Source organism: Tachyglossus aculeatus, chromosome X5 (assembly GCF_015852505.1).
Source record: "Tachyglossus aculeatus isolate mTacAcu1 chromosome X5, mTacAcu1.pri, whole genome shotgun sequence".
In the NCBI taxonomy this organism is placed as follows: Eukaryota; Metazoa; Chordata; class Mammalia; order Monotremata; family Tachyglossidae; genus Tachyglossus; species Tachyglossus aculeatus.
This window is the reverse complement of record NC_052097.1, coordinates 13,559,808-13,572,725: the sequence shown is the minus strand read 5'-3', so window position 1 is coordinate 13,572,725 and position 12,918 is coordinate 13,559,808. Positions and strand designations below refer to the sequence as shown.

General features: G+C 45.1%; 1 protein-coding gene across 1 annotated transcript in view; it reads right to left on the bottom strand.

The window, feature by feature from the left end:
• The window catches only part of NFKB1 (nuclear factor kappa B subunit 1), a 157,594-nt gene that overhangs the window by 130,665 nt on the left and 14,011 nt on the right, over nucleotides 1-12,918 (bottom strand). The window contains exon 3 of the mRNA XM_038769255.1: nucleotides 10,339-10,379. Coding sequence (XP_038625183.1) covers nucleotides 10,339-10,379 — 41 coding nt within the window. The remainder of the gene's footprint in view (nucleotides 1-10,338; nucleotides 10,380-12,918) is intronic.

The window sequence follows — 12,918 nt, the reverse complement described above, 5'->3', positions numbered from 1 at the left end:
TGCTTCTGCTGTACTTTCTCAAGTACTCAGGTGAGTGGGTCATACCCAGTGAGGGTTCAATAATCTGTCAATCAACGATAGTCATCGAACGCTTACTCTGTGCAGAATAATGTATTAGGCACTTGGGTGGGGACTATAGAGTCAGGAGACATGTCTAGCTCCTCTCAAGGGAATTACAATCTTAAATACGCTTTTCATCTAATTATTTAATGATACCTTTTTTTCTGGACCTTCTCTTATTTCTCCACACATTTTAGCAGTGTGATAACCAGAAACTAGATTAGGCACTTGGGTGGGGGCTATAGAGTTAGGAGACATGTCTAGCTCCTCTCAAGGGAACTACAATCTTAAATACGCTTTTCATCTAATTATTTAATGATACTTTTTTTTCTGGACCTTCTCTTATTTCTCCACACATTTTAGCAGTGTGATAACCAGAAACTAGATTAGGCACTTGGGTGGGGGCTATAGAGTCAGGAGACATGTCTAGCTCCTCTCAAGGGAACTACAATCTTAAATACGCTTTTCATCTAATTATTTAATGATACCTTTTTTTTCTGGACCTTCTCTTATTTCTCCACACATTTTAGCAGTGTGATAACCAGAAACTAGATTAGGCACTTGGGTGGGGGCTATAGAGTCAGGAGACATGTCTAGCTCCTCTCAAGGGAATTACAATCTTAAATACGCTTTTCATCTAATTATTTAATGATACCTTTTTTTTCTGGACCTTCTCTTATTTCTCCACACATTTTAGCAGTGTGATAACCAGAAACTAGATTAGGCACTTGGGTGGGGGGTATAGAGTCAGGAGACATGTCTAGCTCCTCTCAAGGGAATTACAATCTTAAATACGCTTTTCATCTAATTATTTAATGATACTTTTTTTTCTGGACATTCTCTTATTTCTCCACACATTTTAGCAGTGTGATAACCAGAAACTAGATTAGGCACTTGGGTGGGGGGTATAGAGTTAGGAGACATGTCTAGCTCCTCTCAAGGGAATTACAATTTAAATATGTTTTTCGTCTAATTATTTAATGATACTTTCTTTTCTGGACATTCTCTTATTTCTCCACACATTTTAGCAGTGTGATAACCAGAAACTAGATTAGGCATTTGGGTGGGGGCTATAGAGTTAGGAGACATGTCTAGCTCCTCTCAAGGGAATTACAATCTAAATATGCCTTTCATCTAATTATTTAATGATACTTTTTTTCTGGACATTCTCTTATTTCTCCACACATTTTAGCAGTGTGATAACCAGAAACTAGATTAGGCACTTGGGTGGGGGCTATAAAGTCAGGAGACATGTCTAGCTCCTCTCAAGGGAATTACAATCTAAATACGCTTTTCAACTAATTATTTAATGATACTTTTTTTTTTCTGGACCTTCTCATTTCTCCACACATTTTAGCAGTGTGGTAACTAGAAACTAGATTAGGCACTTGGGTGGGGGCTATAGAGTTAAGAGACATGTCTAGCTCCTCTCAAGGGAATTACAATCTAAATACGCTTTTCATCTAATTATTTAATGATACCTTTTTTTTCTGGACCTTCTCTTATTTCTCCACACATTTTAGCAGTGTGATAACTAGAAACTAGACCTAATCTTGCAGTAAGAGTCTGTCTATGCAAATGACCCCCAAATCTACCTCTGCAGCCCAGAAAGGCAGAAAGGCAGTCGTTCTCTGCCTTTAGCACATCTCTACCTGGATGTCCTGTTAACACCTCCAGCTAAACATGCCCAAAACACGCCCAAAAAGATGAGAATGTCTCATCTTCCCATCCAAACCCTGTCCTCCTCCTGTCTTTCCCATCACTGTAGACAATACTGCTATCCTCCCTATCTCACAGGCTCAGTGGAAAGAGCCCGGGCTTTGGAGTCAGAGGTCAGGGGTTCAAATCCCGGCTCCGCCAACTGTCAGCTGTGTGACTTTGGGCAAGTCAGTTCCCTCATCTGGAAAATGGGGATTAGGACTGTGAGCCCTCCGTGGGACAACCTGATCACCTTGTAACCTCCCCAGTGCTTAGAACAGTGGTTTGCACAAACTAAGCGCTTAATAAATGCCATTATTATTACATATCATTATTATGTTGGCATTTTCCTCAACTCACTTCTCCCTTTCTGCTCACAACAGGCAATCTGTTACCAAATCCTACTGATTCTACCTTTACCATAGCGCTACAATCCACCCTTTCCTCTCCATCCACACTGCTACTGTGCTGATTCCAGCACTTATCATATCCTGTCATCAGCCTCTCCCCATTCTGTTGCCAGGATCATTTTTCTAAAGAAGCGTTCAGTCCACATCTCCCCACTCCTCAAGAACTTCCAGCGGTGGCCCATCCACCTCCACAAACGAAAACTCCTTACCATCAGCTTTAAACTCCCTACCATCGGATGATCAGATCACTGCTCTGATGATCAGATTACTGCTCTCAACTCTACCCTCTCTACTCAGCTCGACTCGCTCGCTCCCCTTTCCCTTCGCCGCTCTTGTATCACTAACCCACAGCAGTGGCTCAATGCCACTGTCCGCCTCCTTTGCTCTTATGCTCAAGCTGCCGAACGCTGCTGGCGAAAGTCTAAATAAACACCAGGGCAACCTCGTTCACTTCAAGTTTATCCTTTCCTGCCTTAACTCTGCCTTCTCCTCTGCCAGACAGAACTCCTCCCTTATTGACACCCATGCCCATCACCCCCGTCAGCTCTTCCGTACATTTAACTCCCTTCTCAGTCCCCCTGTTCCTCCCCCTCCTCCTTCCCTCACCCCCAACGATCTGGCCTTCTACTTCATTAGGAAAATTAACTCCATCAGGTCTGAGCTCCCCAAAGTCACTCCTCCCCCTTCTCCAAACCCCCGGCTCTCAACCCTCTCCGCTACTCTCCCATCCTTCCCAGCAGTAACCTCAGAGGAGCTCTCCTCCCTCCTCTCAAGTGCTACTCCGGCCACCTGTGCTTCTGACCCCATTCCCTTTCATCTTATGAAATCTCTCACCCCGTCCCTCCTCCCCTCCTTAACTTCCATCTTCAACCGCTCACTCTCCACCGGTTTCTTCCCCTCTGCCTTCAAACATGCCCATGTCTCCCCCACCCTAAAAAAAACCTTCTCTTGACCCCACCTCCCCTTCTAGTTATCGCCCTAATCTCCCTCCTACCATTCCTTTCCAAACTCCTTGAACGAGTCATCTACATGCGCTGCCTCGAATTCCTCAACGCCAACTCTCTCCTCGACTCCCTCCAATCTGGCTTCCCTCCCCTACATTCCACGGAAACTGCCCTCTCAAAGATCACCAATGACCTCCTGCTTGCCAAATCCAACGGCTCATACTCTGTCCTAATCCTCCTCGACCTCTCAGCTGCCTTCGACGCTGTGGACCACCCCCTTCTCCTCAACACGCTACCCAACCTTGGCTTCACAGACTCCGTCCTCTCCTGGTTCTCCTCTTATCTCTCCGGCCGTTCATTCTCAGTCCCCTTTGCGGGCTCCTCCTTCCCCTCCCATCCCCTTACTGTCGGGGTTCCTCAAGGGTCAGTTCTTGGTCCCCTTCTGTTCTCTATCTACACTCACTCCCTCAGTGAATTCATTTGCTCCCACGGCTTCAACTATCATCTCTACGCTGATGACACCCAAATCTATGTCTCTGCCCCTGCTCTCTCTCTCTCCCTCCCTTCAGGCTCATGTCTCCTCCTGCCTTCAAGACATCTCCATCTGGATGTCTGCCCGCCATCTAAAACTCAACATGTCCAAGACTGAACTCCTTGTCTTCCCTCCCGAACCCTGCCCTCTCCCTGACTTTCCCATCACTGTAGACGGCACTACCATCCTTCCCAGCTCACAAGCCCGCAACCTTGGTGTCATCCTCGACTCCGCTCTCTCGTTCACCCCTCACATCCAATCCGTCACCAAAAACTGCCGGACTCACCTCCACAACATCACCAAGATTCACCCTTTCCTCTCCATCCAAACCACTACCCTGCTGGTTCAATCTCTCAGCCTAACCCGACTGGATTACTGCATCAGCCTCCTCTCTGATCTCCCATTCTCCTGTCTCTCCCCACTTCAGTCTATACTTCACGCCGCTGCCTGCATCATCTCTGTGCAGAAACGCTCTGGGCGTGTCACTCCCCTCCTCAAAAATCTCCAGTGGCTACCAGTCAACCTACGCATCAGGCAAAAACTCCTCACTCTCGGCTTCAAGGCTGTCCATCATCTCGCCCCTCCTACCTCACCTCCCTTCTTTCCTTCTCCAGCCCAGCCCGCACCCTCCGCTCCTCTGCCATCTCCTCATCGTGCCTCGTTCTCGCCCGTCCCGCCATCGACCCCTGGCCCACGTCCTCCCCCTGGCCCTACATGCCCTCCCTCTGCCCATCCGCCAAGCTAGCTCTCTTCCTCCCTTCAAAGCCCTACTGAGAGCCCACCTCCTCCAGGAGGCCTTCCCAGACTGAGCCTCCTCCTTCCCCCTCATCCTCCCCACCCTACCTCCTTCCCCTCCCCACAACACCTGTATATATGTTTGTACAGATTTATTACTCTATTTTACTTGTACATATTTACTATTCCATTTATTTTGTTAATACGTTTTGTTGTCCGTCTCCCCCTTCTAGACTGTGAGCCCGTTGTTGGGTAGGGACCGTCTCTATATGTTGCCAACTTGTACTTCCCAAGTGCTTAGTGCAGTGCTCTGCACACAGTAAGCGCTCAATAAATACGATTGAATGAATGAATGAATGAACCACTCAATCGGCTCACCCCATCTTACCTGATCTCACTGATTTCCCACTACCGCCCAGTCAGCCACACAGATTGCTCCTATAATTCCAACTTTCCGTACCCGTTGTATTGAACTCTCTCAAGTGCTTAGTACAGTGCTCTGCCCACAGTAAGCACTCAAGTACCACTGCTTAACTGGCTGAACCGCCCATCTTGTATATCTTGCCATTGAGCCCTAGCTCACAACCTCCCACGGACTCGGAATTCCTTCCCCTTCACATATGGCAGACCGTCACTCTCCCCACCTTCAAAGCCTTATTCAAATCACATCTCTTTCAAGAGTCCTCCAACGAGTACGCCCTCTTTTCCCCAACTCCCTCTCCCTTCTGCATCATCTGTGCATTTGGATTTGTACCCTTTAAGCACCTAATATTCACCCCACGCCGAGCCCCACAGCATCTACCCCTGCCTAGTATCCTACTCATTCATTCAATCGTATTTAATGAGCACTTACTGTGTGCAGAGCACTGTACTAAACGCTTGGGAAGTACAAGTTGGCAACATATAGAGATGGACTCTACCCAACCTAGTGTTAGCTACACGCTTGATGATCCCCTCGATTCTTTGTGCAAGTCCTTGAATTCACACGATGAGGACTACTAGCTTCCTGTGGGTCATCACTTGATCCAGTCTCCTAAATTGCTGCTATTGACTACCTCCTGAATTACCAGCCGTAGTTGATTTATATTAATGTCTCTCTTCACCTCTAGACTCTGAGATCCAGGGGGGCAGGGAACACGCCCACCAACTCTCCCAAGATCTTAGCAAAGTGGTCTCCACGCAATAAGCACTCCGTAGATACCACTGACTGACTGAGGCATGGCAGCAGGATTATTTCTCAGCTTTTAAACTGTCACACTCCCACTAATATAGCCCAAAATTAAGTTGACTTTTTTAATACTTCCCCCTTCTAGACCGTGAGCCCGTTGTTGGTCTCTACATGTTGCTGATTTGTACTTCCCACGCGCTTAGGACAGTGCTCTGCACACAGTAAGCGCTCAATAAACGCGATCAAATGAATAATGGCACTTCTATAATCCTCAAGTGTTGACCTGTTTCTCCTCCTCTATCTGCTTTTTGATCTCGCTTACACCGCTTTGCATATGTCTCGATAGCATGTCCACTAGATTGTAAGCTCCTTCAGGGCAGAAATTGTGCCTGCTTATGCTACTGCATTTTCTCAAAAATTTAGTACAGTGCTCTGCACACAGTAAGTGCTCAATGAAAACCATCGACTGATCAGGTTTTTATAGAACCATTTTTCCATGTTAAAAGCACATAAGATTTCCTTCCTTTCTTCCAAGTGCTGGCAATTCCATCCCAACCTAGTATTAGCTACACGCTTGAGGATTCCCTCAATTCTTTGTGCAAGTCCCTGGATTTGGGACCCTTTCTTTGGGTCACCGCTTAATCTCTTCTCCTAAGGTGTTTGCTATTGATGACCGTCTGAATCACCGGCATTAGTCGGGACAAATGTAGAAAATAGTAAGAAAGGCTAGCATTGTTCAGAGTTGCGTATAAATATATGGGCCCGTGCACTTGTTTGTGTCTTAAGACTGAATAGCTCTGCTGGGCAAAACTGAACTTCCTAAGCTTTGAACTGCTAGAGTAATAGAGATGATGACCCACTTACAATACCTGAAACTATTCTATAAACCACAATGGGATTCCACTATTTTTTTTTTTAAACCCAGGGGGGCCTATCAGAGAATCACTGCCAGCCATATATGCACCTGCCCACTTCTTCCAAGCTTGTTGAAAATTTTAAAAAGGATGAAATCCAAAGTCTTTCCGAACTCTAAAGAGATTACGCCAAATGTGTCTCATGTCTACGTGGTCTATTACATTGTGGCAGAGGGAGAGGAATCAGTGAATAAGAAGAATCAGTTTATTGAACTTTTTAAAAATCAGCCTCCCAATAGTCTCATCACTTCCCACCTGTACTCTAAGCCTGCTAAAATAACAATAATAAGGGTGGTATTTGTTAAGCGCTTACTATGTGCCGAGCACTGTTCTAAGCGCTGGGGGGGATACAAGGTGATCAAGGTTGTCCCACGTGGGGCTCACGGTCTTAGTCCCCATTTCACAGATGAGGGAACTGAGGCCCAGAGAAGTTAAGTGACTTGCCTTAGGTCACCCAGCTGACAAGTGGCGGAGCCGGGATTCGAACCCATGACCTACAGTCCCAAGCCCGTGCTCTTTCCACTGAGCCACACTGCTTCTCTTAAATCAGTCGTATTTATTGAGTGCTTACTGTGTGCAGGGCACTGTACTAAGCGCTTGGGAAGTACAAGTTGGCAACACATAGAGACGGTCCCTACCCAACAGTGGGCTCACAGTCTAGACTACTTTAAAATTTCTGAAACCTGATTTTATTTTATCGCATTGCCTGCTCTCCTCCCGTGGGATTGTGAACTCGATTCTGAAAGCTCACTGGCTTTCATTTTTATTTTCATTTTACCTGAGCACGCAGGCAGCAGGATTTAGTTTAGTCTCTTAATTTGTGCTCTCCATCAGGCTGGATTCTCTTCCCATTCCTACAGCAGCCTGGACAAATTCTACTGAGGCCATGCCCCTCGGTGGAACTTCTCCAGGAATGAGGAAGGGTACAGAACTGACTTGCAGACGCCGATTCTATCCTGTGTGACACTGTCGGGGGCGGAGACAAAATTCAGTGATCTGAAACCACCGCATCCCCCTTCGGAATACGTGGGAAACACCGTGGCCCAAAAGGCAAATGCCTGAATATTCATTTTTCTCACTCTGACCCTCCCGCTCCTCCTTTATTCCCCTTTCCCTTTTCAGGTTGAGGCATGACACCCGTGAAAAATGTTCACACTGCTGAGTGGAGCAGCAGCACGTGGAAAGAGCATGGACGGGGGGGGGACCTGGGTTCTAATCCTGAATTTGCCAGTTGCCTGCTGAATGACTACTTGGGGCAAGTCAAAAGCCGCACGGCCTAGTGGCTAGAGCACGGGCACAGGAGTCAGAAGGATCTGGGTTCTAATCCCAGCTCCGCCTCTTGTCTGCTCTGTGACCGTGGGCAAGTCCCTTAACTTCTCTGTGCCTCAGTTCCCTCATCTGTAAAATGGGGATTAAGTCTGTGAACCCTATGTGGGACAGGGACTGTGTCCCTGTCATCATGTATCTACTCCAGCGCTTAGAACAGCTTCTGGGACGTAATAATCATCTAACGAATACCGCAGTTATTTTTAACTTCTCTGTGCCTCAGTTTCCTCATCTGTAAAATGGGGATTCATTATCTGTTCTCCCTCCTACTTCGACTGTAAGCTCCATATGGGACAAACACAGTGGTCCGAACCTGATTATCTTGTATCTGGCCCAGAGTCTAGTACAGTGCCTGGCCTATAGTAAGTGCTTAAGCACCATAATCATCATTATACTCTGATCTGGTTTGAAGTAGAGATTGAGAAACTCATGCAAATTCTTTTGCACTCACGCTAAATAAAGGTGGAGAGGCCCAGTCTGCACGGGTCCGTCCCATTCCCCAACCTCACAGTACCACGGCTCCTCTACTGTTCCTCTACCCTGAGGAAATCAATGGTACTTATTGAGCGCTGACCGTGTGCAGGGATCGTGTGTCCTAAGATCTTGGGAGAGTACAATAAAAGAGGGTCGATAAACGCGATCGCCGTCCGCAAGGAATTTATGAAAGGGGGGTTAGGGACCCCACCAGAATTTCTCGAGAAGGAGGCTGAGCTGCTTGCTCTGTGACTCCCAGCCCTCCAGAAGCTTCCTGATGTCTCTGCTGACACTCTTTCTCACATTTCTTGTCCTTCTTTTGGGAAGAAGAGACGGAGAAATAGGGAGACTGAGGGCAACAAAATGGGACGAGCACAAAGCCAGCATTCCAAGTGCTCCTGTTACTTTCGGCCATTTGCTGGAAGGGGAAATGACGGGGAAAGATAACTGTCCCACAGACTAAAGGGAGGAGACAGCTACGGGGGAATGGGAAAGCACACGTGGGAGGCGAGTGGGAATGCAGGAGAAGATGAATCAATGTAAAGATCTTCAACCAGATGCATCCCTAGTTGTCCCCAAACATTGTTTTCCTTACGCGACCTGGCTAAGATGTGTCAGGGAACGCTTGTCTGAAAACGCAAAACTGTTCCGATACAGGATGCCACGGGACTGGAAGAAATACACAGATTTAATTCTATTTGTTCTGACGATTTTGACACCTGTCTACATGCTTTGTTTTGTAGTCTGTCTCCCCCTCCTAGACTGTGAGCCCGTTGGTGGGCAGGGACCGGCTCTATATGTTGCCGACTTGTACTTCCCAAGCGCTTAGTGCAGTGCTCTGCCCACAATAAGTGCTCAATAAATGCGATATTGAATGAATGAATGAATGAAATGGCTTGGAGGCATGCACATGGGTGCTTGGGCATGGCATCACCCACGGAGTACTGCAGTGGGAATTTCCTTTCTGTGGAGTTTTGCGAGAACACAACTCCTGCATTTTAGGAGAACTAGGTGTGCACTCATATATCAGAATGTTTGTACGTAGCATTCAAATCCCTCCTAAAAGCCCCCCATCCTCCAACAATTAATTTCCCAGCACCCTGAGTCATACTGTCCGCTCAGCCAACTCTAGTACTTATAAACTTATTTTACTTATAAACTTATTTACACCCTATATAGCACCCAAATGTGTGTGTGTGTGCATATATATACATATATATGTACATACAGACATATATAAATATATATAAACATATATATTGTATTTATACATATTTGTACATATTTATTACTCTATTTATTTACTTTATTTAAGTTTATATATTTTACTTGTACATATCTATTCTATTTATTTTATTTTATGAATATGTTTGGTTTTGTTCTCTGTCTCCCCCTTCTAGACTGTGAGCCCACTGTTGGGTAGGGACTGTCTCTATATGTTGCCAACTTGTACTTCCCAAGCGCTTAGTACAGTGCTCTGCAGACAGTAAGTGCTCAATAAATACAACTCATTGATATATATACACACACACACACACACACACACACACAAACACACACACACACACACACACACACACACACACACACACACACACACACACACACACACACACACACACACACACACACATATATATCCGCTTAATATATTTTGACCCCTCTAGCTATATATTTTTTATGCCTGTCTCCCGATTAGAGTGTAACCTCCGTGTGGGCAGGAGAGGTGTCACTTGGTTATTCTTTACTTCTCAAGAAGCTAGTGCACCACAAAAAGTGGGTACTCAATTATGGCTTCTACTACTGCTACATACAGTACATTAGTAGTAGTACATTATTACATAATAATAATAATGGCATTTATTAAGCGCTTACTATGCGCAAAGCACTGTTCTAAGTGCTGGATAAATGCCATCATCATTATTATTATTACATCTCCATTCTGAGTATAGGAATGTCAAGATACTGGAATAAACATAAGAAGCCCAGAAAAGCATTTCATGCCATTTACTTAACAGCTTAAAATTTTACAATCTACTCTCCGTTTAATTTGGAGCTGTAAAAATCACATTCTTACCTGTTTAGGTTGCTCAATTATTTGAAGGTATGGGCCATCCGCTGAAACAAAATATAAACAATAAAGTTATTCTAGCACGCAGTGGAATAACAATGCGAATAAACATCAAAAAGACATTTCTTGGATCTACTACAAATTACCTGTTTTACTAGGAATATACGGCTATTCTCCGATTATCCAGGGTAAACTGGGTGGGGAAAAGGAAGCTGTTCTTGTTTTATTAAATTGTAAGCTTCTTCAAGGAGGGCAGTGTTTATCCTTTACTTTATGCTCCTGTGCCCAGCAAGGAATAAATATTTGCCTGTCTGCTAGGTGCTAGGTTGATGGTTTATGGTTAGTTTCCAGAAAAAATATCTTCCCAGCTGAATGAAGTAAAAGTGTCTAGTGCTTTTAGTCTATTTCTAGACTAAAAATATCTTCCCAGCTGAATGAATTAAAAGTGTCTAGTGCTTTTAGTCTAATTCTAGACTGTGAGCCCGCTGTTGGGTAGGGACTGTCTCTGTGTGTTGCCGACTTGTACTTCCCAAGCGCTTAGTACAGTGCTCTGCACACAGTAAGCGCTCAATAAATCCAATTGATTGATTGATTGATTGATAGTGCGAGCTATTCTGATGTACAAGGCCATGATCTTCCACAGGATCCTTACCTCAGGCCTCACCTGATCTTGCGGAATCAAGATGGCAGTCAAGGGGAGGACTATCACAAAAAGTTAGAAAATCTTTTTGGGGAGATTTACGAAGTGAAAGATTTCCTTTTTTTGAATAGGCTAAAGACACTCTTACCTAGAAGCCTATTTACCTGGGGGATCCTGCGCAAACTCCAAGGTGGTCGAGATTTCAGTGACTTGCCTTCCCCAACAATAATAATAACGATGGCATTTGTTAAGCGCTTAGCGCAAAGCACTGCTCTAAGCGCTGGGGAGGATTCAGGGTGATCAGGTTGTTCCACCTGGGGCTCACGGTCTTAATCCCCATTTTCCAGATGAGGCAACTGAGGCCCAGGGAAGTGAAGTGACTTGCCCAAAGTCACACAGCTGACAGCTGGCAGAGCCGGGGTTTGAACCCACGACCTCTGACTCCAAAGCCCGGGCTCTTAATTGCCTACATAAGGTATTCCACTTTTAAGTGAAATTCTCATATGACTAGAGCCAAAGAAATCATTAAAATAAATTGAAATGGTAATTAATTAAAATAAATTGATATTCACAAAAATTTGGAAAGGGAAGAAAGGGCACTGAAAGAGTGATTTATGGGGATACAAAAATACATAACATCAAAGGAGACTCTCCTTTCCTTCATTGCAACAGCCCAAGGAAATAAAAATCAATTCAATAAAATTTTATAGCACGTACAGTGCCCTCAGTCATAGGGGTACTCTAACCGGTAATACAAGGTTTATGCTCTCACTTTTGTAATCTAAAAAAGACCCTGCATTAATGGTCTATTAAGTGTGGCACTGGCTTCTTGATGTTCCAGGAGACATTTAGGGTACCAAGATTTCACAGCCAATGCTGAGTTACCCTGAGCTCAAATCTGCCATCCCAGAACTTCAATTGGGAACGATCCTGGTGAACTGGGGTGAATTATGCCGTGCTTTCGGCAGTGGACAGGCAGATGGAATTAGGCAGCTGGCAAAGATCAGGATGCCGAGAGCCTTTGCAACTCCACTTCAGGCTCCGTCTCTTCAAAAATCTTTTTAACCAAAAAAAAAAGCAGTTTGTGCTTTCCCTTAGTCAATACTCTTTGAGAGCCCTCTGCATGCAAGGCGCTGTACTAAGAGCTATGGGCTTATTTATTTATTTTACCTGTACATATCTACTCTATTTATTTTATTTTGTTAGTATGTTTGGTTTTGTTCTCTGTCTCCCCCTTTTAGACTGCGAGCCCACTGTTGGGTAGGGACTGTCTCTATATGTTGCCAACTTGTACTTCCCAAGCGCTTAGTACAGTGCTCTGCACACAGTAAGCGCTCAGTAAATACGATTGATTGATTGATTAATAACAGCAATACTTGCTAAGTGCTTACTAACTTCTCTGTGCCTCAGTTCCTTCATCTGTAAAAAAAATGGGGATTAAGACTGAGCCCCACGTGGGACAACCTGATCACCTTGTAACCTCCCCAGCAGCTTAGAACGGTGCTTTGCACACAGTAAGCGCTTAATAAATGTCATTATTATTATTATTACTATATGTGGCAAAGACTGTGCTAAGCACTGGGGTAAGGGCAAGATAATTAGATTGGACGCAGTCCCTGCCCTACTAAGGCCTCACTGAGTAAGGGACGGGGGAGAATAGGTATTTAATCCCCATTTTATAGCTGAGTAAACAGAGGCACAGAGAGATTGAGCGGCTTGTTTAAGGTCACATAGAAATCTAGTGGTGGATCTGGGACTGGAACCCAGGTCTCCTGATTGCCAGTCCTCCGCGTCGTGCCACTCTGCCACCCGAGGAGTTCTAACAAGCCAAGAGACACAAGGCAGATACAAAAGAAAGAAAACACAACACAAATACGCAAGTTTAAACAATGCTCATACAAAATAAAATCGGGCAAGAATGGCAGAACTCTAGTCAACGAACATTT